General features: G+C 45.5%; 1 protein-coding gene across 9 annotated transcripts in view; it reads right to left on the minus strand.

Moving 5' to 3' along the window:
• The window catches only part of LOC137436785 (pumilio homolog 1), a 177,324-nt gene that overhangs the window by 83,963 nt on the left and 66,598 nt on the right, over positions 1 to 26,763 (minus strand). For all 9 annotated transcript variants that reach the window (XM_068130880.2, XM_068130877.2, XM_068130881.2 and 6 more), the window contains 5 exons: positions 26,332 to 26,467; positions 24,827 to 24,970; positions 12,079 to 12,354; positions 4,484 to 4,714; positions 3,722 to 3,989 (listed from right to left, as the gene is read on the minus strand). In XM_068130880.2, coding sequence (XP_067986981.2) covers positions 3,722 to 3,989; positions 4,484 to 4,714; positions 12,079 to 12,354; positions 24,827 to 24,970; positions 26,332 to 26,467 — 1,055 coding nt within the window. The remainder of the gene's footprint in view (positions 1 to 3,721; positions 3,990 to 4,483; positions 4,715 to 12,078; positions 12,355 to 24,826; positions 24,971 to 26,331; positions 26,468 to 26,763) is intronic.

Genomic DNA, 26,763 nt, shown 5'->3' on the forward strand with positions numbered 1-26,763 from the left:
GGTGCTGTGAAACAGCCTCCTCCCCCGGGATCACCTTTGTGTCCCGGAGGTGCCCCCTATCTCGCCGACGCACCATCAGGTAGTCAACGGTTGTCGTCGACCCACCTGACGTGTATGTAACAAGCTTAATGTCCTCTTTCTGGAACTGAGTATTACAAATCAACAAATCAGCTCCATCAGCAAACTCCAAAATCCTTTCACCTTCTCCATTTCCCACACCATATCCGTAACCCCCATGAACTTCCTCAAAACCATCCATACTCCTTCCCACATGTCCATTCAGGTCTCCTCCCACCACAACAACTTCCTCATCTTTCACGTTTTCCATCAGCTTCTCTATCGCACACCAGAACTTGTCGTCCTCTTCATTGCTTCGACCAACCTGCGGAGCATATCCCGAGATGACGTTCACCAAGAGCTTTCCAATCATCATTTTCACCATCATCAACCTATCACTCACTCTAGTCACATTCACCACACTGTCTACAAACTCCTCAGAAAACAGGACACCAACACCATTCACGCCCTCCGGGCACCCTTGCCACACAAACTTGTATTTCTGTCCCTGCCTACCCTTCACCATTCTCACACCACTTCCCTTCCATCTCGTCTCTTGCACACAACATATGTCCACTCTTCTTCTGACCAATACTTCCACCACTTCTCCTGATCTCCCTGTCATTGTCCCCACATTCCATGTCCCAAACCTCAGAAACCGATCTCCACTTCGGGCTGCACCCTGCCCATATGTACTTGTGATTGTCATGGTTCTCTTTTTGAGGCAATGTTTTTATGGCCGGATGCCCTTCCTGACGCCAACCCTCTTAGTCGTCTCTTACGACACGCAGGGATACGGTGTACCTATTCTGACCAGGGTACACACTGGGAAACGTTTAAAACATGTAAATTCTGGGGGGGGGGCGTCAGCATCACGGCTGCGGTTTAAACATATTCCAACAATATCCAAGCAGAACGATGAAAAAACAATCCGGGAAAAGTCTCCAAGCGAGAACGTGGATTTGAGAAAGAAGGAGCAGAGGCGGAATAAAACGAGATACAGGGGGCGGGGCACAAGTCGAGACGAGGAGGAGAGCGAACAAGCACGTATCCGGGAGGAGAGAAAGAATCAATATAGAATTATTTGTCTAGGGAGGTGAGGTGAGGGTGAGAAAACAAAATAAAAGAAACAAGCAATACAGCGAAGGAAATAACCCAAACCGACAAAACACCGACGGGGGGAGGGAAGCCCCAAGTCACCAGGCCGCGCACGAGGTACGACTCAGAAAACGATTAACTACACACAAGTTTGCACGAACCACAAAGCAACACCAGCTAGAAACACACAATAACACGTACACAGCAAAATAACCAGTGGAAATTTGACAAAGACAACAATGGGAAAACACTCAAACTTCGATGCCGTGGAGAGCTCGAAGCACGCCTCACTCGCCCGAGGAACTGGAAGTCTATCTTACTATAATCTTACTATAATCTGGAATCTTACTATAATTCACCAAATGTCCGTCTGTCTGTCCGTCCGTTCCCGATTACCGCAAAAATGGCTGAACCGACCCCACTAGATGAACCGACCCCACGACCCCATTAGTGGATTTAAATCAAACTTGGTACAAGTATTATAATGATTTAATAATGTGAGCGGAGGCATATCGGTCGACGTCGTGACGTCGAAGAGTGTCGTTCTAGTTGTCTGTTACATCATGGTCCATTCAGTGTACTAGCTTTTCCATGAGCCTCGAAGATGTACACAAAAAGTCTTACGCAACTACACGAATAAAAACAAAGGTTACGGTGAATGGCGAAGGTGGAAAAAGGAAATAAAGCAGACAGTGGCCTTGTTCAATGTGAGGAAAAGCATTTTTGAAGGAATTCAATTCAACTAGTGGGGTCACCCATGGGAATTCCACGGGCATGGAGGTGTATCGTTGCGATCGGTGCAGCCGTTTTTGCGGTGCCCGGGACGATAACGTTAGGCGAGTGTCCAAACCTGAAAATGCTGGAGACCAAAGCTGAAATTGGAAAAACAATATAGCCTATTTTACTCCAGGGGGTCCCAGGATTACCCACCCAAAATTTCGTTGTGATCGGTTCAGCCGTTTTTGCTGTACCTGGGAACGGACGGACGGACAGACAGACAGACAGACGGACATTTGGTGAATTATAGTAAGATGCAGGCAATGTTATAGATGATACCACAAGCGGTGCAGTGGTATTACTGGAGATTTGGTAAGAAAAGGTGTGATTTTCATACGTAAAAGATGCGAGGAATAATCATTTCAAGAAAATGCTGAAAGAACAAAAAGAAATGCTCCTTGGTTCAGAATTTAATTTAGAAAAGTTGAAAAGTTTGCGATCTTGAAGACATGCTAGAGGCATCAGGAGGAGCAGAATTAGCCATTATATCAAGAACAAAGTCAGCCTGGAATAAGTGAAGACATCCTTGGTGGATTATGAAGCACAGAAACATTCCATTACATGCAATAAAAGTTTGAGTTTATAAAGCCTCGATCAGACCGGTATTGATGTTTCAAAGTGAAACGTGGGCAATGTAGATCGAGGATGTAAAAATGATGGAAAGAACCGAGATGAGAATGATATGATTGATTAATGGATTACTGAGCTCAGAAATAAGAAATATATTAAAAAACAATACTAGCGAAGAAGAACCTAGGAAGAGAAGACTTGGTTGATATAGTCATGTGCAACGAAGGTACAGAAGCCGCGGTTGGAAAGAAAACAATAAAGGTCGTGGAAAAAGGAACAGAGCCGAGAGGAAGTCCTAAAAACATATGGATTGAAAATGCTAAGAAAGAAATGCAATGTTTGGGCTTGCATGAAACTGATGCAATGTGTAGATCCATATGGAGGAATACCATCATTAGACCAAACCTCTCAAATAAGGAGAAAATTGTCGAAAAGCATTTGTTGGTTTGCTATGGATAACATTCCATGATTGAATGAATGAATGAATGATCGTTTTAAGGCCATTTTCCCCGCTAGCACGGGGGTTAGCCTTGCGGGTCCCATGACAATCATGGTTCCCTGTTTGAGGCAATGTTTTTATGGCCGGATGCCCTTCCTGACGCCAACCCCTGGTCACGCTCTTCGATGCGCAGGGATACGGTGTACCTATTCTAAATCGGGGTACACACCGTGATCATTCATCCCAGCAAGCTGGTACTCAATTTGCTGACCTCAGAAGGATGACAGGCTGAGTCAACCCCCCTGGCGTTAATTCAGCGATCGACCGGGATTCGAACCCAGGATCCTCGGATCCCAAGCCGGCACCCTAACCGCTAAGCCAACACCCATGATTAGTAACACTTATTACAATGTAGTCAGGATTTTATTGAGATTCTTTAGGTTCCTGCCAATGGTAACAAACTTTATGGCCTGGTTTTGTCTACTGCAATTATTTATTATTAGCATAATAATTCATCACTCTTGCGATTGATCCCTGAAACAAGTCAACTGCAATACTGCCTCAAGTAAATACCAGTAAACACAACCCCTTGTGCCACCCCTAATGCCATAGCCACAACTCATGAAGCTCCTTGACGAGTGTTGTGGATGGACAAGGTCGGGGAGGTGGACAATAAAATTAATAGTAATGTCATACAAAAAGAAAAATCACAGAAATGAAAACAAAATGTGATGGTTTATAAATTCTATTTTTGTTAAAAAACAAAGCAAATGAGCCCACCGAGAACCGTGCTGATCCTGAGAAAACTCCACGATGTGTCCATTAAGGTCCCGAAGCTGTAGGTTTGGAAAGCGGTTATTGCGGAAGTCTTCGAGGAGACGGCTGCGGCCAGAAGGCATGAGCTCCGGCTTGTAGCGTGCTGTACGTGGTGTGGGGAACAACTGGCTGCTGGAGCTACCAAAAAGGGCTGACGTTGCACCCAGGCTACGGAACTTAGCCTCAGCACCCGGCGCAGCTGAGATGAAACGCCCAATGCCATTTGTAAGGCCTGCACAAGTGGCCATACAGAAATAAAGCTGTTAGCTTGGTTTTGTCTAGGTTATGTGAAACATGTTAAAGGATAGCTTCTCATGTGCAGAATACATTACAATAGCCAGTGGATTTGTGAAGAACTTTATCGAAACAACATAACATGGCAATCGATCAAAAACTAAACATTGTAAGAATTGTTAATTGCTTCCTTTCATGGAATGATATACAGTATGAGCTGGCAGATGATAGGATGTTTAAATCAACATTAAAAGCTGGCATCAAGAAAACTAAATTGCAAAAATGCAATATGAAAATGCTTTAGACTATTCAGACTTCAAAATACAATAAAACAAAAAGGTGGAACAACTATTGCAGCATAAGTAGCGTTTTGCATATAGGTAATGATAAATAACAAAGTTTCATGACCTAAAGGTGAGCCATTACTGTTTGATTAGAAAAGGAGACTGAAAACGTGTATAAAAGGCTGGGCCTCAGGTAGAGCCGACTCACCAAGGTTCAAGCTATTCGACGAGCCATGTGAGGACAGCGATGGTGGTGGAGTAAGCGAGTGACTTGTGTTGTGATTGGCTGGCAGCACACCAATTGGCCCCGGCGATGACGAGAAGCTCAAACCATTGTAGAAAGATTGACTGATTGGTGTCAAGCCACCAGCTGATCGTTTATAATCCAGACTACCCGAAAGAGAGTCTCGCCGTGTGCCACCAGTCATGCTCGAGTTCCCTGGGCAAGACCAAATAAAACCAGGCAGGATAAAAGTATAAAAAAAAGAAAACCTCAAAAGAACCAATGAAAATGAGGACTTCCAAACATAACTAAAACAACATGTGGTCAACGCAAACCATTATTTAAAGCAAGATGGGTATTGCATATTAATGCTAAAAAATTGAAAATTCAAATGTTCAAAATGTTACATGTTCATAACAATTCGGTGAAGAAAATAAAATTGGTGAAACACAAGACAAATAAATGAAAATTGGATTTTGTAAAAAAATTATCAAGTACATGGAAGTAGTGCAGTTTGGTTGAACTTTGACTTTTGCGCATGCGCAAGATTGGAGGTCACGTCTTTTCGAAGCTGTCCATGCGCTCACGCTTTCGAAGTTAAGTAATCTTTCACAATTGCGTTTTTTTTGTCGAAACTGTATTTATCTTTCGGTGTGTGTACCTATAGTGTGTCTTTAGTGAGATTATCGGTGTTAATTTTTCATACCTGTATGCAAAATCGTCGGTTAATTCGTGTCGCGTATTCTGAGGCCGAGGTAGTAGGCTACCGTGTCCGACCTTGAGGCTTTGTTTTTCTCTCAGCAGTTCGTCGATTGCGCTGCAAATACTTTTGTTCTCTGTTTTTGTCCCAGTCTTTCACCCCATACTTCCTTGTTTAAAATCTCAACTCAAAAAAAAATTAAAAAAATTCCTTCTCTGTTCTTATTCGTTCATTCGTTGTTCTTATTTGTTCGTTCATTCTTCGATCACGTTGTTCGTGATCACGTGATCACGTTGTTTAAAATGTTTAAACTTTCCCCTGAAGAACTGTATTCTGTCGTATATTATAACAACTTTTTCTTCTTCTTCTATAAAAGGATGCTTTCGACTTGCTCACCAAATCGATTCATTCCCAAAAAAAATTCCATCTCTTACAGTTCCTTTTTTCGACATTCCCGAAACTCTCCTGCACTCCACCCCTCCTTCAGCGTCCTCAAACGTATTTTTGACTCGAAGGTCTCAAGAAACTCATTTTGCAATAAATGTTCGTTTCCCATTAATCATTCACTTTTCAAAATCCAATCTCACCCCTCCCCTCCAAATCTTCCCCATCACCCCTTCCCTCCAAAACTTCCCCATCACCCCTCCCCTCCAAAACTTCCCCATCACCCCTCCCCTCCAAAACTTCCCCATCACCACTCCCCTCCAAAACTTCCCCATCACCACTCCCCTCCAAATCTACCCCCTTGCCCCTCCCCTCCAAATCTTCCACATCACCCATCTCTTTCTATTTATTCCCCCTTGCCCCTCCCCTCCAAATCTTCCCCATCACCCATCCCTTTCAAATCTTCCCCCTTGCCCCTCCCCTCCAAATCTTCCCCATCACCCCTCCCCTCCAAAACTTCCCAATCACCCCTCCCTCCAAATCTACCCCCTTGTCCCTCCCCTCCAAATCTACCCCCTTGTCCCTCCCCTCCAAATCTTCCCCATCACCCATCTCTTTAAAATCTTCCCCCTTGCCCCTCCAAATCTTCCCCCTTGCCCCTCCCCTCCAAATCTTCCCCATCACCCATCCCTTTCAAATCTCCGCCCTTACCCCTTCCCTCCTAAACTCCCCCCACACCCCCACCCCTCCGAGACTCTCTCTCGCTCCTCCCCTCCTAGACTCCCCTCTCACCTCTCCTCCTCAAAGCGTCCTCCCCGCTTCTTCCCCGTTCCAACTTTCACCTTCATCTCCCCCAACCTTCTGCCTCGCTCTTCCCCCTCCTCAAATAACACCTCACTGTGCCTCACCCAATCACCATCAAACCTTTTGTCCGCCCCATTCTTCCCTTTCTCGAAGCTATTCTGAAATCTCTGACACACCTTCAACAGCTCTCCCTACCCCTTCCTCCTCTTCCACATCTTACCCTACCCCTCCCCGCCCCCACCCACCCCCCCCCCCCCCCCGTTTTCTGTATCCGATGCTCCCCCTTCCTCTTCATTAACGGTATGGACCTCAAACATCCGGGGCCTTCGCTCAAACTTGACTGATCTCTCCATACAGGTTGCTTCTGACAAACCAGACGTGATCTGCTTAACAGAAACTTTCCTCCTTCATGATGTCTCTGATTCCTTGGTATCTCTCCCAGGTTACTCCCTCCTCCGGTATGATAGACCTGAACCTCGTCCTGGAGGTGGGGTTGCTATCTTTATAAAAAACTCTTCCTCACTCGCCCTGCACTGCCCTCTCTCCACCTCACCCACAGGAATACCTTTGGCTACGGCTTCCCCTTCGCTCCCACCTTTTGTTCATATGTGTGTTGTACCGTCCACCAAACAGTGATGACTCCATCTACATCTCGCTGTCTGATAATATGGACCAACTTCTATCTACCCATCCCAACTCTCTCTTCCTCATATGTGGTGATTTCAATTGTCACCATGCCAGTTGGCTGGGTGTGGGTACCTCTCTCACCAGCCATGGCTCTTCAGCAAAGGACTTCTGCGACTCACTGGGACTGACACAATCTGTCAATTTCCTGACCCGGATCTCAGTCAACGGAGCATCTTCTCTTCTGGACTTGATTATGACTAACTTCCCTTAAAATGTCTGCTGCTCTTCTTCTTCTGCTCCAATCGGCTCATCTGATCATGTGCTTGTTAAAGTGGACAGCTCTCTCACCATTCTCAGAGAGCCTCCTCAGCGTCGACGAGTCTGGCATTTCACTCAGGCCAACTGGCACGGTCTTCAAGCAGCCATCAATCATCTGGACTGGTCTCCCATCTCTACCGCCTCTGACATCAAATCATCCTGGGAATTCTTCCAAAGTAAATTGCTCTCTCTCATGCACAGATTTATCCCATCTCGTCTTCAGTTGTCATACCCTTCCTCACGTCCATGGTACACGGATTCTTGTGGTGAGGCTGTTGCCCAGAAACAACTTGCTTTCGTCTCCTGGAAAGCAAATCCAACGGAAGGAAATCTCATTTCCTTTCACAAAGCCCGAAACAAGTGTGTGTCCACCCTCAGGAGAGCCAGGAAACAATATCTCTCCGTTCTCAAGACCGAACTCTCTTATCTGTCTCCCTCTTCCAAATCTTGGTGGCGTCTGGTCAAATCTGTTTCTGGTGTTTGTTCCCTCTCCATCCCCTCCCTCACCTCAAACGGCTACACGGCTGACTCCGCACGTGAAAAAGCTGAATGCCTCAACTCTGTGTTTGCCTCTAAATCTTGTGTCCCAAACCCATCCCTCTCTGTACCCACCGTACCCAGTCGTACCCAGCTGCTCCTGAACTCTGTGTCCTTTCCTCCTGACAAGGTGGAAAAGTTTCTGTCAACCCTCGCCTCTGATTCTGCAACTGGACCTGACGGCATCAGCGCACGGGTCCTAAAATCCTGTTCTTCCGCTCTTTCACTCCCTCTCTCTGTTCTCTTCACCCTCTCTTTTGCTCAAGGTCATCTGCCATCTGCTTGGAAATCAGCCTACATCACCGCTCTGCACAAAAAAGGTGCAAAAACAGATCCTAGCAACTACAAACCAATCAGCCTTCTCCCAATTATCAGCAAAGTCATGGAATCCATCATTGCTTCAGATATGAAATCTTACCTCTTCTCCAATGGCTTGATCTCTGATCATCAATTTGGTTTCAGACCTGGTCACTCTACGCTGCACATGCTGCTTTTACTGTCTCAACAATGGATGGAGGTCCTCAATGCCAAACAGGAAATTAGAGCTGTCTCCCTTGACATATCACGTGCCTTCGATACGGTCTGGCACCCCGCTCTGCTCACCAAACTCTCCTCCTTTGGTATCCATGGAAATCTCCACACATGGCTGGCGGACTTCCTCTCTAGTCGGTCAACGTGTGGCCCTGAATGGGTTTCTCTCATCTCCTCTTCCTGTTCAGGCTGGAGTTCCCCAAGGCAGTGTTCTGGGCCCTGTAGTTTTTCTGGTCTTCATCAATGATCTCTCTGACTCTCTTGAAAATCCTCTCTATCTCTTTGCTGATGACTCTACTCTCTGTCGCTCCATTCCTCATCCCTCAGATCGGCAGTCTGCAGCCTCCTCACTCTCTGCAGACCTGGACAAAATCACAGACTGGGCAAACAAGTGGAACATGTCTTTCAATCCTGACAAATCTCACACTCTTACGATGTCTCTCCGAAAAGACCGACTGGACAACCCTCCCATCCACTTTCTGAATAATCCTCTCCAAGAAGTTCTGTCACTCAAGCTTTTGGGTCTCACTATCTGCCATGATCTTTCCTGGGAAAACCACATTTCAAATCTGGCCTCCAAAGCCAGTCGCCAACTGGGCATCCTCCGTCATGCGAAGTCCTTCCTTGGCACACCTGAGCTCCTCACCACATACAAGGCTTAAATCTGCAGCTCAATGGAATACTGCTCTCCCCTCTGGGCTGGTGCTCCTGCCTCACACCTAGCCTAGCTGTTGAAACCAAAGCGTTCAGAATCATTGGAATCTCCCGCGATGAAGCTAACTCCAAGGGCCTTTACCTCACTCACCGCAAGCAGGTTGGTGGTCTTTCCGTCTTCTACTGACTCCTCTCTGGCCTTTCCCCCCAGCTCTCTCTGGGCTCTGTCCCCCAAATATTCCTACAGGTTGCACAAGATCTGCCTGCAACCCTCTTATGATTAAACTGCCAAAATCAAGACTCTCTGCTCACCTTCACTCCTTCATTTATATTTTCTCCCGCCTCTGGAACAAACTCCCTCACTCTCTTCAATCCCACTCCACCCTCCAGGTCTTTAAAACAGCTGTTCACCAGCATCTCTTATCTTCCCCCATCCAAAACCTTGATCTTTTCTACCCCCGCTAATTTCACCCCAAATCCACTTTTTTGAAATACCAACTTCTGTCCTGGAAGTCCTTGGTGTTTTATACTTCTCCCACCTCCCCCCCCCCCCCCCCCACCCACACCCACACCTCCTGCCCCCAAGCCCTCTCCCTCCCACACATCTCCCTGCTCTCAAAAGTTGCGTTTGTGTGCTTCCCCTTCTACTTTGGCAGTTAAGACCGAAAAATAGGGCGTATCGTTCATTTTTTCAGGAAAGCACCAAATTTGGCACAGATGTAGTATGGACCTATACAATTGTTTTCCTGAGGGGCACCCAAAAATTCAGAACCCCTGGTGGCCGCCATATTTAATTTCAACATGACCGCCCTCTGAAACCTATTTCCCTCAATAACTTCTATACTATGAGCGATAACACCACAGTTCCAGTGTCTTACCCCATGTTTTCATGGTCTCTGAATCCAATGGGATCAATTGCATAAAGATTGGCATCTATCATCTTTATTTTCAAGATGGCCGCCATGGTGTTTCCATTTTCCTTGAATCTCTCATAGTATTTTAGGTAAAATTTCAATTCCAAGTGATACACATTGTTTTATTGGTCTCTGATAACAATGGAATGGTATTAATTAATCAAAGTTACACACAGTTGCAGTTTTAACTTAAAATATTGTGGGCACTTGAAAGGTGGAGGCTCTCGCACAGACGCGTAGTACTACAAGCACTGTCCATCGCAGTCACACAGTGATGTGCAGGGCAGATTTGCCCTGGAGCATTTACAGTTGCCTTTACAGGCCGACTTACAATGGCAGCTTGTAAGCTCTGAACATGCCTCCTGTATCAGTGGTATTGTGGTCCAAATTGGTGTCCAAGAAGTCCCTGTTTTCATCCAGCCCCAATCAGCTGGTGATGGAAGTTCTGGGTAGGGCACAAGTGCCTGACTCCATACGTGTCCAGCCTGAAAACATGCACGTTTTAGGTGTTGTTCAAAGGCGTCTGCTGTTGGGGGAATGTGATCAATTGTTCTTGCCTTCTTCGTGAACAAGTGTCGGCGCATATCATTCACTGTCTTTATCTCGGTAGTCCGGTCATAGAGGATGGCAACATATCTTTCTATGCTCTGTAGTCCATAGTAATAGCGTCCACAGATGGCCTATAAGCGAGAGCATGAAAGGTCTGCGTGATGCTGGGGTATGCCTCCCAAGCCTTCCAGGCTGTCTTTTTCCCAATTTGGGCAAAAAATGACACTGTGTCGCAGCCAGTGAAGGCATGAAATAATGGCAAAGACTCGGACTTCCTGCGGCCAAGGCCGGTGGCAATTTTATGGATGGCAAGGTAGCGTTAGCTTTTACCAGTGCCAATGGCAATCCAGAGTTCCTCCACACCGTGTGACTGGTAGGTAAAGTAGTGTGCTATTGCCAAGACCACAATATCAGAATCTACAGTTCGAATCAATACACGTTTTCTCCCCTTTTTCACGGCATCCAGGACATGTAAAAGGACTCTTGTATCCGCTTCTTCTTGTGTACATGGGCTCAGGTTCTTGATGTCGGCATCTGGTTGCGATGTTAGCACGCTGTCACCAATAGTTGCATAGATCTCCTTTCCTTTCAAACCATCCACCACCATATGCGATAAGAATCTGAACAACTCCTCCTTGTTTTCATCATTCCACAAGAAACTTTTCCAGTTCCCTGGTGTCTTCGTTGCAGGTAGAATGCGATGGCGCGATCCAGACCCCCTCTCTTGACGTGTGGCAGATTTTAGGCTGTCTGGATGATAGGTGTCCCATACAATGTCTACACGGCTGGTGTCTCGCAGTTGACCTTCAAAGTATGGGATGAAAATGTTCTGGCCATATTCATAGAAGTTTTTTGCTGAATTCATAGAATCTTGAAATTAAAGATGATGGATGCCAATCTTTATGCAATTGATCCCATTGGATTCAGAGACCATGAAAACATGGGGTAAGACACTGGAACTGTGGTGTTATCGCTCATAGTATAGAAGTTATTGAGGGAAATAGGTCACAGAGGGTGGTCATGTTGAAATTCAATATGGCGGTCACCAGGGGTTCTGAATTTTTGGGCGCCCCTCAGGAAAACAATTGTATAGGTCCATACTACATCTGTGCAAAATTTGGTGCTTTCCTGAAAAAATGAACAATGCTTCCTCTTAACTGCCTAACTATTCTCTCCCCATCTTGTCTTCCGCTCCCTCTTTTTATATATTTTGTTTGTCTGGTTGATTTGTTTGTGAAATAAATGTTAGCTCTTTCACGAGCCTCGATTCAGTACACCAAAAAAAAACAAAAAAAAAACAAAAAAAAACCTAATTCCTTAACAAGTGCACAAGCACCAGGCATATAATAGCTTGGCTCAGTCCAAGGAGTCATATTCTGTATCATCAACTTGCTATACAGACAGAACAACTTTGTCATCATAGCCAAACAAAACACAGAGGATAAGTTTCACACCACCTGGATATCTCCGCATTAAAAAAATAATGGCATCTGAACATCAACAGAGAGAATCACAAGTGGAAATGTAGAGATACACACAGGTTCGACAGCACAAGTGCTCACCAGCAGCTGAGGCGAAAGCTGAAAGGCCAGAGCCAATCCCTGCACTAAGCGAACATGCCGTTCCAAAGCCAAAGGAGCCACCACCCTGGGAGAAAAGGGAATTCGCCTGCGAGACAGCACCCAGCGAAGAGCTGCTGTAGAAAGGACTTGAGGTGAGTGTGCCTCCAGCCTGCTGCTGTTGGTTCCCTTGCTGCTGAGTGTGGCCACCACCAATGGGGCGGAACAAACTATTGACTGCGTTGGCGTGGTTGGCACCTGAACCTTGACCTGAGTGAGCTACAAGGAAGGACGGCATATAACGAGCAAGGTTTACACTGTCAATCACTTTCCAGCTCAGATTAAACAATATGGTACTGAATAGTGAGCAATGCAGGATGGTCATTGCCTTGCATTGAGATAAGGTCAATGCAAACAACCACAAATAAACCTGAAAAAGCAGAATCATTTTCTGTCAATGAACAATCCGGTGTGTACCCCGGTTTAGAATAGGTACACCGTATCCCTGTGTGTCGTAAGAGGCAACTAAAAGGGTTGGTGTCAAGAAGGGCATACGGCCATAAAACATTGCCTCAAAAAGGGAACCATGACAATTACAACTACATATGGGCAGGGTACAGCCCAAAGTACCCCGTGGGGGTCCTCACTCCCTCTCGTCAAAATCAAGGTGGGGAACCCGATCGAAGCAAGGGTGGAAATCATTCCATTTATGACGACGAAACGTCTGATGCCCCACGTGGAGATCGGTTTCTGAGGTTTGGGAAATGGAATGTAGGGACAATGACAGGGAGATCAGGAGAAGTGGTGGAAGTATTGGTCAGAATAAGACTGGACATATGTTGTGTGCAGGAGACGAGATGGAAGGGAAGTGGTGTGAGAATGGTGAAGGGTAGGCAGGGACAAAAATACAAGTTTGTGTGGCAAGGGTGCCCGGGGGGCGTGAATGGTGTTGGTGTCCTGTTTTCTGAGGAGTTTGTAGACAGTGTGGTGAGTGTGACTAGAGTGAGTGAAAGGTTGATGATGGTGAAAATGATGATTGGAAAGGTCATCATTGGTGAACGTCATAGCGCGGGATATGCTCCGCAGGTCGGTCGGAGCGATGAAGAGCAGGACAAGTTCTGGTGTGCAACAGAGAAGCTGATGGAAAATGTGAAAGATGAGGAAGTTGTTGTGGTAGGAGGAGACCTAAATGGACATGTGGGAAGGAGAATAGACGGTTTTGAGGGAGTTAATGGGGGTTACGGATATGGTGTGAGGAATGGAGAAGGTGAAAGGTTTTTTGAGTTTGCTGATGTAGCTGGTTTGTCGATTTGTAATACTCAGTTCCAGAAAGAGGATAATAAGCTTGTTACGTACACGTCAGGTGGGTCGACGACAACCGTTGACTACCTGATGGTGCGTAGGCGAGATAGGGGGCACCTCCGGGACACAAAGGTGATCCCGAGGGAGGAGGCTGTTTCACAGCACCAGTTGGTTGTCTGCGACATAAGGGTGAAAGGTGTGAGGACAGCTCGACGGATGAAGTACCAACTGAGAATGAAGGTGTGGAGGTTGAAAGAGGCGACGGTGAGGGAGGCATTGAAAGAGAGGCTGAGTATGGTGGAGGATGATGTGGTTGAGCTTGAAAGTGGTTGGAAGTCAATGAAAGATAGTCTGTTGGGAGTTGTTGGTGAGGTATGTGGATGGACAAAAGGATCACCGAGGGACTCGGAAACATGGTGGTGGGATGATGAAGTTGGAAAGAGGATTGACGAGAAGAGGAAGAAGTTCAAGGAGTGGCAGAAGGTGAAGGGTACGGGGCAGAAAAGGCAGAGCATGAACGTTATAAGGCAGCCAAGAAGGCTGCAAAGAAAGAGGGAGCAAAGGCGCAGGAGGCATGTAGGAAAATGTTCGGAGAACGCTTGCATTCGGAAGAGGGTCAGATAGCGGTATTCGGGATTGCAAAGCAGATGGCGAAAGAGAGGTGTGATATGATGGGGTGAGTTGCTTGAAGGATGAAGTGGGACAAATCGTTGTGGATCCAGATGGAATAAAAGGAAGATGGAAGAGATATATGGAAATGTTGTTGAATGCAGAGATTGAATGGGATGGCAACATAGAGAGTAACCCAGTTTTAGGACCAGCAGAGAAGATAACTGAGAAGGAAATTGAGGAAGCAATAAAAGCAATGAAGAGTAGAAAAGTGGGAGGGCCGACGGTAGTTGTGGGAGATATGTTAAAGGCAGCGGGAAGTTGGGGTGTGAAGAGAATGACAGAGATCTGTAATCTGGTGGTGAAAAGGCCGCATTCCAGTGGATTGGGAACTGAGTACCCTCGTCCCTCTCTACAAGGGGAAAGGTGACCCTCTGGACTGTGGCTCATATCGAGCGATAAGTTATTGGAGCATGGAATGAAGGTATTGGAAAGGGTGTTGGAGAGGAGGATAAGGGAGAAGGTGAATATCGACGAAATGCAGTTTGGATTTATGCCAGGAAGAGGAACGACATACGCGCTTTTTATTGCAAGGCAGTTGCAGGAAAAGTACATGGATACGAGGAAGAAGTTGTTTCTTGGGTTTGTTGATCTGGAGAAAGCATTCGATAGGGTTCCACGCGAAGTAGTGACATGGGCATTGAGGAAGTTAGGAGTGGAGGAATGGTTGATCAGAGTGGTGATGGCAATGTACGAGAGAGCGCGCACAGCTGTAAGGCCGAAGGACGGGAACAGTGGTGAGTTTGAGGTGAAGGTGGGAGTGCATCAGGGGTCAGTACTAAGTCCACTACTATTTGTAGCTGTGATGAGGGTGCTGGCTCGGAATGTAAAGGAGGGTTTACCGTGGGAGTTGTTGTATGCAGATGATCTGGTGTTGATTGCGGAAAGTATGGATGGACTTAAGGAGAAGATGAACAGGTGGAAGGAATGCATGGAGACAAAAGGTCTGAAGGTGAATATCGGAAAAACGAAGGTGATGGCAAGTGGTAAAGCATGTGGTGAGGTGGAAAGAACTGGGAAGTGGCTGTGTGCTGTGTGCAGGAAGGGTGTCGGAGTGAACTCCATTCAATGTACAATGTACGCAGAGTGGGTTCATCAAAAATGTAGTGGTCTGAGAGGGTCAGTGTGGCAGCGACATTCAAGTGTAAGGTGTGCACAGAGGGAGCTGCAGATGGAGGAAATGTTGAGTTGGATCTTGGAGACGGCATGAAACTGGAAGGTATGAAAACATTTTGCTACCTCGGACACATGTTGAATGGAGAAGGTGGATCAGACTCGGCAACGGTTGCCGGAGTGAGATGTGCATGGAAGAAGTTTTCGAAACTGAGTGGCATGTTGACGAGGAGGGGAGTGTCATTGAAGCTGAAGGAAAAGGTGTATGCTGCATGTGTGAGAAGTGTTATGATTTATGGGAGCGAGACATGGGCAATGAACGTAGAGCAGCAACGAAGGCTGGAAAGGGTGGAAATGTGAATGGTTCGGTGGATGTGTGGAGTATCGTTGAGAGAGAGGAAGGCAAATTATGAATTGCGAAAGATGATGGGAATAGATCCTGTGATGGATGCTGTGAAGAGAAACAGGTTGAGATGGTTTGGTCATGTTTTGAGGAAGGATGAAAGTGACTGGTTGAGAAGAATGATGGCAATGAATGTAGAAGGAAGTAGAGGACGGGGAAGACCGAGAAAGACTTGGCTAACGGTGGTGGAAGAAGAAATGCGGGCTAGGGGGTTAAGAAGGGAAGATGCAGAAAATAGGGCAAAATGGAGAAGATTGTCATGGGGCCTGCAAGGCTAACCCCTGCTCCAGCACGGAAAATGGCCTTAAAATGCCTGTTGTTGTTGTTGCTGTTGTTGTTTGAACAATCTGTCGCAAGCTTCCTTTCTTATTGCACCTCAAAGGTGACTGAGAAAGAGTATTGGGAGAAAACAGTCATTTCCTTGAAGGGCGTGTGAGAGTTCATCAGTATAGTCTGTTCTAAATTTATATTAAAATGACAATCGCACGATGGTTTTCACTCGGTCAGAGTGCAAGACGATCCCACTGTGGAATTCCCATTATATTTATAATTTTAAAAGTGATCTTATCAGGAAGTCGGTGGACTGCCTCGTAGGAATGGCCTGGAGACTTCATAGGTTTAATACAACACAAATCGTGAACATAAAAAATTAACCAAGATACAAACTTTGAAACCTACAAAGTACCTACCCAGCCATCTGTGGAGAATTGCACATCCAATAACATGAATTAATCTTTTGGACAACGTCTTTAAAATACATAATTCACTGACCCAAAACAGCCGTTTTGTCATTATTCTAATACTTATTCCTTAGAGAGCAGAAATTTAAAATTGGTTTAGGCTCAGGACTTGGTTTAAACAGGAATATACGACCAATAGTGGGAAAGCCCTTGACAAGTCAAAATTTGCACAACTTTTTCTTCTTCTTCTTGCATATGGCCAATATGGGGTGCGCTAAAGTTTAATGTCCAAATTTGGCAACCATGTGGCTGCCTCAGGTGTAAGTTGGTGGAGAGCTAAAAGTCCTCCCGATAGCTGCCGCAAGGGATAGTGCGATGTGATGTGCTCCAATGTCTGGACTCCACAGTCACAGAGTACATCTGGCCTCATCCTCCTCCTCCATCGATGGAGGATGCTACCACAACGGCTCTGTTCAGTGCAGAGCCTTTTGAAGGGTGTCCATTGCCTACGTGGGAGTGTGAAACCAGGTGGAGAAGTGGTTGGATCATGTACAATATGTTTATTAGGAGCTGTGGCAGCATCCCAGCTGACCCTCCACAAATCGGCTTTGCTTTGATGGGTACCGGAAAGGAGATCTGTGCGGTTCCATACTGGTTTTCGGGACTTGAGGCGACAGTTTGGATGTTCTACGAGAAGGCACTGGGCTGGAATTTCATCGTCTGGCAGGCAGGGCAATTTTGCAGAGAATAGGAAGCCACTCAGTCTTTGTTGACTTGAGGGTTCCAGACACTGTTCTCATTGCTGCATTTAACTGAACTTTGATAGCCTTCGTATGGGCACTCGCCGACCTGACTGGCGCACAATACTCTGCCATTGAGTATATGCTGCTGTGTGTAAGGTGTTAGCGCCAGCACACCATGATGTTCTGGCAGGTTTCCGGACAAGGTTTATCCATGCCCTGCCCTTGCATCTTTGCATCTTGCATCTTTGTAGGTGTTCTTTGGAGGTCAGGGTCTGGTCAAATGGAACCTCGAGGTATTTGGGATAACCAACATTTTCAACTTTCATACCGCAGAATGTCACATCTACCTCTGCATTTGCTGTGCGATTATTAAGATGGTCGGTGCAAATGGCTGTTTTGCTGGGGTTTGGACGGAGCTTCCAATTGTGTCAGGACTCCTCCAGTATGCCCAGATCTCAGGTGAGTTGGTCACTGACAGATTTTAGGTTGGGGCCCTGTGCTACAAGGGTCATCAGCATAGGCGAGTTTGAAGGAGGTCATCATTGGCAGGTCACTGACATAGAGGTTAAAGAGAGGGCAGGGGCTAGAACAGATTCTTGAGGGAGACATTGTTTAGTGTTCGAACATGGCTGGTTTTGCCATTGAGGCTGACGCAGATCTTTCGGTCACCAAGGAATACCAACAGTAGTCTGATTGTCTTCTGACAACGGAAGACTTTCAAGATTTTGAGAAGGAGCCCTCGGCACCAGACTGTCATAGGCCGATGACAGGTCCACCTAGTTGCCATCTTTTGTTTTCTCTCGAAGCCAGCCTCGATGATGGTGGAGAGGGCAAGAACCTGATCACAGGTACTGTGGCTTGGCCTAAACCCTCCCCACCCCCCCCCCCCTCCACCCCCCCATGCTCATCAGGTAGGAAGGTCTCCACCACAGGGGTTAAATGGGATAGTAGGGCCCTCTTCCATCAGCTTTTCATGACTTGAAAAAATTCCATGAAAACTAAACAAAATATCTCGATGCATAGTAATACAAAAGAGAATCGAGAGTGCGCGGGACCACCCAGGAACATTCTTCCAGTTGTGAGGTTTGTTCTTCTTCTTCTTCTTTATATATAGAATATTGTGACGTATTAACAAGAGAAAACAATTTTCAAGTCTGTTCGTCTTCATCTGTTCGGTTTTATCACGCAATTGTTCTGTCTACCTCCCAACTTGAATTCTTAAGATAATTCTGGGGACTATCTACTGGACATCAATACTATAAGTGTGTGTGTGTGTTGCATGTTACATGTTGTGTGTGCGTGTGTGCATGGCCACCATAAGTGTTAAATCTGAGTGGAAAAATAAAGTTTCAGGAAAAAGTAAGTATGCTGTATTATGTTGTTCTGTACAGTCACATGAAAAGGTAAGTACACCCCATGTAAAGTTTTGACTTTTTCAACATATTTCAACATACAGCTATGTGATCTTCATTTCAACAATATTGACAGATAAAGGTGATATAATATAACAAATATCATGAAACATTTACATTTTGTAGTCCATTGTATAATTTAAATAAACATAAATGCAAATTTAGCATGTGGAAAAAGTAAGTACACCCTTGGCTCTAATATGTGGTATTGCCCCCTTTGGCAGAAACAACCTCAGGTAGGCGTTTATTATAACTGTCTACCAGTCTCTGACATCGACTGGGAGAAAATTTTCCCCGCTCCTCCATGCAGAATTATTTCACCTGTGCGATGTTTGAGGGGTTTCTTGCATGCACAGCTCGTTTCAAATCCCTCCACAACATCTCGATGGGATTTCGATCCGGGCTTTGACTTGGCCATTCCAGAACCCTCCATTTCTTTATTTTCAGCCATTCCTTTGTGGATTTACTGGTATGTTTGGGGTCATTGTCATGTTGCAAGGTCCACCTTCGGTTGAGCTTCAACTTTCCGACAGATGGCCTCACATTATCCTCAAGCACCCTATGGTACAATGAAGAATTCATAGTGGATTATATGATGGTGAGCTGCCCAGGCCCTGATGCAGCAAAGCTGCCCCAACCATAATATTTCCACCACCCTGCTTTACAGTTGGTATCAGGTTCTTCTGGTCAAATGCTGTCTTTGGTTTTCGCCAAACATGTCTTCTGGTACTGTGGCTAAATAGCTCCTTTGACTCATCTGTCCAGAGCACATTGTTCCAGATGTCCTGGTCTTTGCCTCAGTGTTCATTGGCAAACTTTAGTCTTGCCATGATGTTCTTTCTGGACAGCAAAGGTTTCCTCCTGGCACACCTCCCATGTAGATCAAATTTGTGCAGCCTCTTTGTAATGGTAGACTCGTGCATTTTGACATCAACAGTGGCAAGAGCTAACTGTAGGTCCCCTGATGACATTCTGGGGGTTCTTAGAGACTTCTTTCAGCATCTTGCGGTCTGCTCTCGGGCTGAACTTGCTGGGGCGGCCTGGCCTGAACAAGTTGGCAGTTGTTTGGAATCTTCTCCACTTGTAGATGATCTTGTAGAATATGGACAGGCGAATGATTGATTTCAAATTGTTTGGAGATCCTTTTAAATCCCTTCCCAGACTCGTACGGATCTATAACCTTCTTTCTGAAGGCCTCAGAGAGCTCTTTTTATCAAGGCATGGTGACCCCGCACTTTTTTTTTTTTTTTGTATACAGAATCGAGGCTCGTGAAAGAGCGAACAGTAATCACACAGAAAGACAAGCCGACACATACAACATATAACATGAGGAGCGGTAGACAAGATGGGGAGAGAGGGGGAAGGACACAAACACAACATTTGAGAGCAGGAACATCGGGAGATGTGTGGGAGGGAGAGGGCTTCAACCTTCACTTCAACAAACAACAAAGACTGTTGTTGTTCACTTGTTGTTGTTGTTCACTTGTTGTTGTTCACAAAGAAGTTGTTCACTTCAACAACAAACACAACAACAACATGCATTTTAAAGGCCATTTTCCCTGCTAGAGCGGGGGTTAGCCTTACGGTCCCCATGACAATCTTCTCCATTTTGCCCTATTTTCTGCATCTCTCCTTGTTAACCCCCTTGCCCGCATTTCTTCTTCCACCATCTTTAGCCAAGTCTTTCTCGGTCTTCCCCGTCTTCTACTTCCTTCTACATTCATTTCCATCACTCTTCTCAACCAGTCACTTTCATCCTTCCTCAACACATGACCAAACCATCTCAACCTGTTCCTCTTCACAGCATCAATCACAGGCTCTATTCCCATCATCTTTCGCAATTCATCATTTGTCTTCCTCTCTCAACGATACTCTGCACATCCGTCGAACCATTCGCATTTCAACCCTTCCCAACCTTCGTTGCTGCTCTACGTTCATTACCCATGTCTCGCTCCCATAAATCATAACACTTCTCACACATGCAGCATACACCTTTCCCTTCAGCTTGAACGACACTCCCCTCATCATCAGCACGCCACTCAATTCCCGAAACTTCTTCCATGCACATCTCACTCGAGCAACCGTTGCCGAGTCTGATCCACCTTCTCCATTCAGCACGTCTCCGAGGTAGCAAAATGTTTTCACACCTTCCAGCTTCATGCCGTCTCCAAGATCCAACTCAACATTTCCTCCATCTGCAGCTCCCTCTGTGCACACCTTACATTTGAATGTAGCTGCCACACTGGTTAATGACCCTCTCAGACCACTACATTTTTGATGAACCCACTCAGCGCACATTGTACACTGAATGGAGTTCACTCCGACACCCTTCCTACACACAGCACAGGGCCACTTCCCAGTTCTTTCCACCTCACCACATGCTTTACTACTTGCCATCACCTTCGTCTTTCCGATATTCACCTTCAGACCTTTTGTCTCCATACATTCCTTCCACGTGTTCATCTTTTCCTTCAGTCCATCCATACTTTCCGCAATCAACACCAGATCATCTGCATACAACAACTCCCACGGTAAACCCTCCTTTACGTTCTGAGCCAGCACCTCCATCACAGCTACAAATAGTAGTGGACATAGTACCGACCCCTGATGCACTCCCACCTTCACCTCAAACTCACCACTGTTCCTGTCCTTCGTCCTTACAGCTGTGCACGCTCTTTTGTACATTGCCATCACTACTCTGATCAACCATTCCTCCACTCCTAACTTCCTCAATGCCCATGTCAATACTTTGCGTGGAACCCGATCGAATGCTTTCTTCAGATCAACAAACCCAAGAAACAACTTCTTCCTCTTCTCCATGTACTTCTCCTGCAACTGCCTCACAATGAAAAGCGCGTCTGTCGTTCCTCTTCCTGGCATGAATCCAAACTGCATTTCGTCGATCTTCACTTTCTTCCTTATCCTCCTCTCCAACACCCTTTCCAATACCTTCATTCCATGCTCCAATAACTTTATCGCTCGGTACGAGCCACACTCCAGAGGGTCACCTTTCCCCTTGTATAGAGGGACGAGGGTACTCAGTTCCCAATCCACTGGAATGCGGCCTTCTTTCACCACCAGATTACAGATCTCTGTCATTCTCTTCACACCCCAACTTCCTGCTGCCTTCAACATATCTCCCACAACTCCCGTCGGCCCTCCCGCTTTTCTACCCTTCATTGCTTTTATCGCTTCCTCAACTTCCTTCTCAGTTATCTTCTCTGCCGGTCCTAAAACTGGGTTACTCTCTATGTTGCCATCCCATTCATTCTCTGTATTCAACAGCATTTCCATATATCTTTTCCATCTTCCTTTAATTCCATCTGGGTCGACAACGATTTGTCCCACTTCATCCTTCAAGCAACTCACCCCCATCACATCACACCTCTCTTTCGCTATCTGCTTTGCAATCCTGAATACTGCTTTCTGACCATCTTCCGAATCCAAGCGTTCTCCGAACATTTTCCTACATGCCTCCTGCGCCTTTGCTACCTCTTTCTTTGCAGCCTTCTTGGCTGCCTTATAACTTTCATGCTCTGCTGTTTCTGCTCCCGTACCCTTCGCCTTCTGCCACTCCTTGAACTTCTTCCTCTTCTCGTCAATCCTCTTTCCAACTTCATCATCCCACCACCATGTTTCCGAGTGCCTCGGTGGTCCTTTTGTCCATCCACATACCTCACCAACGGCTCCCAAAAGACTAGCTTTCATTGACATCCAACCACTTTCAAGCTCAACCACATCATCCTCGACCCTACTCAGCCTCTCTTTTAATGCCTCCCTTACTGTCACCTCTTTCAACCTCCACACCTTCATTCTCGGTTGGTACTTCACCCGCCGAGCTCTCCTCGCACCTTTCACCCTTACGTCGCAGACAACCAAGTGGTGTTGTGAAACAGCCTCCTCCCCCGGGATCACCTTTGTGTCCCGGAGGTGCCCCCTATCTCGCCTACGCACCATCAGGTAGTCAACGGTTGTCGTCGACCCACCTGACGTGTATGTAACAAGCTTATTATCCTCTTTCTGGAACTGAGTATTACAAATCAACAAATCAGCTCCATCAGCAAACTCCAAAATCCTTTCACCTTCTCCATTTCTCACACCATATCCGTAACCCCCATGAACTCCGTCAAAACCATCCATACTCCTTCCCACATGTCCATTTAGGTCTCCTCCTACCACAACAACTTCCTCATCTTTCACGTTTTCCATCAGCTTCTCTATCGCACACCAGAACTTGTCCTTCTCTTCATCGCTTCGACCAACCTGCGGAGCATATCCCGAGATGACGTTCACCAAGAGCTTTCCAATCATCATTTTCACCATCATCAACCTATCACTCATTCTAGTCACACTCACCACACTGTCTACAAACTCCTCAGAAAACAGGACACCAACACCATTCACGCCCTCCAGGCACCCTTGCCACACAAACTTGTATTTCTGTCCCTGCCTACTCTTCACCATTCTCACACCACTTCCCTTCCATCTCGTCTCTTGCACACAACATATGTCCACTCTTCTTCTGACCAATACATCCACCACTTCTCCTGATCTCCCTGTCATTGTCCCTACATTACATGTCCCAAACTTTAGAAACCGATCTCCACTTCGGGCTGTACCCTGCTCATATGTAGTTGTAATTGTCATGGTTCTCTTTTTGAGGCAATGTCTTTATGGCCGGATGCCCTTCCTGACGCCAACCCTCTTAGTCGCCTCTTACGACACGCAGGGATCCGGTGTACCTATTCTTATCCAGGGTACACACTGGCACTTCAACAACAAAGAGCAAATCAAACTAAACGTCTGAGGTTTAAATAAGACAGGTTCCTCCAAGATCCTCTCTAATGATGTTCTAATCATTTGCACCTGAGCTGGTGCACCTGATTCTAATTTTAGGTATTTGTAGTGATAAATGTGGGGGTGTACTTACTTTTTCCACATGCAAAATTTGCATTTATGTTCATTTAAATTATACAATTGACTACAAAATGTAAATGTTTCATGATATTTGTTATATTATATCACCTTTATCTGTCAATATTGTTGAAATGAAGATCAAATAGCTGTATGTTGAAATATGTTGAAAAAGTCAAAACTTTACATGGGGTGTACTTACTTTTTCACGTGACTGTATATATTGGAGCAAATCTAAGTTTGAAGCATCAGAACTGCTACATGCTTCATTTTCAGCAAAATGAAAACGAGAGTGCACTACGCACGCTGGATTCGTGCATAACGCAACACCGGAGGACACGTACACGAAAACAAGTTCTGACGTCATCCGTAAACGAGTGGTCGTCTGCCAGCGAGTGACTGCTTTGCTATCACAACAAACGGGACCAGCATTACACCATCAAGTTTCGAGCGATGCAGTTTTCTTTTCACTTTTGCTGGGATGTGATTCGTGCATAACGGGGTGGACACGAAAAAAAATACGACAAGATTATCGTGAAAAAAATTAACTTTCTGATTGATCGATTGAATAAGCATCAAGGGCATTCTTCTTCACGTATTTCTTAACCTACCAACCTAGTTCATTTCACGAGTCCTTTGTGATTTGAAAATGAAACTGACATCACAATTATTGTAAATTTGGTGGACACCAAGCGTTATGCACGAATCACGTATTTTGCCACGCATTGCACATTTCAAGGAATTTTAGAAAATGTAAAAAAAAAAACCCAGGATACATACCAGACATCAAACATTCCATTGAATTACAATTTTAATCATCAACGCATATTTTAATTTAAAGACAAAGAAATAAAAATTGACATCGTGAGAATGTCATTTTATTTCGAAAATATGCCATTTTTGTCTTGTTTACTCAACCATCGCAAATCTAAGTGCATGATATAATGTGAAAATCAGGTTTTTGCAGGTCCTCAAGACTATTTGCTCCAACATAAAACCGTAGGTGTCTTTTCATTCAGTTCATTTTTTTTTTAATTGAGGGCATTTTATTTTATCCATGTAAAAGTGTACCCGGCATTGTAGCCATGCATGTGTGTGTGTTATTTAATATTTCACTGGTGAATTCGTACATGGAAACACTGAACATACACTATTATTGTAAATGGAGGAGAGATGAATAGGCAACAGCCATTATTCAAAGAAAGTTGTAGGGATGGTTTCATATGATAATCTCATGTCTTTTACATTTTGAAAATCGCTATTCAAATCATATCATGGCTACATTATTTTATATTTTGAAAAAAGGTTTTTTATTACTTGTATATATAGCAATGCAGAAGTATATATTCGCATTATATATCACAACATTAAACCTGAGATCCCTGAATAATCAGCAAATTTGGAATACCAAACAGGAAGGAGCCTGACAGTGAATAACAACTATTGCAAACAAAATCCACCCACGTGGCAAAGTGAGGACAAATAGTTTTGTGCAAAGGCAAGCAAGACACTGACCTGCCTGTGTGGCCGCGTGGTTCAAGATGACCGGTCCATGAGGAGCCAGGCGCAACTGTGCACTGAGCCCGGCACGCATGCTGGGGCTCATGACCAATGTTCCCGTCTGATCATAATAGGCAAATGGTGCAACGACTTGATATCCTGGGCCCATCACGGATACAGCACACACCCATAACAATTATAAACGAGAGGGAAGTCGACGACGCACCATTGCAAATCCCAACGCTTCCCACCGAAAGCAAAGTTGAAAGATGGCAAAAAGTTCCACCAGGGATGGCACAATATCAAATTTTGAGTGAATTTTTTTTTTGACCTGTGACCCTAACTCCCCACTCCTGGGGCATGAACCTGCGGTCAAATAACAAAAGCATCGTTACATATTTCATGTGCCCCCAATGTTGATTGCACATACAAAGTTTAATTTACAAAATGCTTTAGAATTTGCTGGTAATTTCATTTTTTTTGGTATTCGACATTTTGACCATGCCCAGAGAGAGGGGGGGGGGGGGCAGGAAGGGTGCGGGAGGCAAAAAGGCTGCTGCTCTCGCACCTTGCCATGTGGTGATCATAACTACCAAGTTTGGTGAATTTCTGCACAACCGTTTAGGATATTGCGTGACAAATGGACTGGACAGGACAGGGCAGGGACAGGACAGAGACAGGACAAATAGACAGACAGGACAGACAGAGCCAATTCACAAAAACAATATTTTGCCGATTTTAACTGCAAGAAAATCCATTTCTTACTGACCCCAAAGCTAACAAGCGTTACGCCTAGGTCCCCCGTCGGTGAAGTGATGCGAGTTGACAAAGTGGAAGACGCAAGGCGGCCATCTTGGATTTTGACGTGGCGACCCAATTTTCACTAGCGTTCTTCCTTATGCGTAGATACACCCACACACCAGATTAGAAGTTAGTAGTTCGTTTATTTTTCAAGATATTCCGCTCACAAGGTTCAGACATACATGGCGGCGGCCATCTTGAATTTTGACGTGGCAACCCAATTTTCAATAGCGTTCTTCCTTATGGCTAGACATACCCACACACAAAATTAGAATTCGGTCCTTCGCTTATGCACGCACGCAAGTACGCACGCACGCAAGGACACACGGACAGAGGGGAAAACCATAGTCCCCCTTTCGCTCCGCGGTGCTACGGGGGACAACAATGGCTGGTCTCAAGCTTAGTAGTTGTCTTGGACAGGGTGATGCATTTTGTATGAGGAGCAAATACAAGTGGCATCAAGTTGCATTTACTGCTCAGGATGTAATAATTCTCCCCCTCCTCCCCTCACCCCAAAATAATGTAAAGCAAAATAATTATAAGATTATCAATCAAGTAATTCTCAGTTTTTCCAAATGCGAGTTCAGTAAACTGTTATAGGAATCATAAAGCAATTGCTGAAACAAACCAGGTGTACATAATATGGTTATGACATTGCTGAGTAACTTTGAAAGGCAGTCGGCAATATAATATCTTCTCCAAGAAAGGTATGACCATACCCTGCATGCCAGCACCCAGTCCCTGGCTCAAAGCCAGCTGAGGATTAGCCACTGCTGCAGCTAAAGGATCCGCCTGCTGACTCTGCTGGGCCTGGTTGGGAGTCATTGGACGCTGATTGGACCCTGCCCTCAGCATCTGAAAAGCACAGTTCACGACACTCTTCAGTAACCATTCTCATTGAAAGTGGTGATTCTGTGCCAGACATACAGAAGGAAGTTTAAAAGGAAACTAGAAAATCTAATTTGACAAGAATAAGTTGATGGATATGTTTCCATCTGCGTTAGGTGGCAACCTCCCCCCCCCCCCCCCCCCCACCCACCCGGCCCGCCCATTACAATCGGTCTCCAATAAAGGTCACATGAGAAAAATAGCATAAGAGAGAAAAGAGACAGGTAGAAGAGAGAACAAGCAGATGCTTCTAACTCGAGGCT

Source organism: Myxine glutinosa, chromosome 11 (assembly GCF_964187855.1).
Source record: "Myxine glutinosa chromosome 11, kmMyxGlut1.1, whole genome shotgun sequence".
Classification (NCBI taxonomy): domain Eukaryota; kingdom Metazoa; phylum Chordata; class Myxini; order Myxiniformes; family Myxinidae; genus Myxine; species Myxine glutinosa.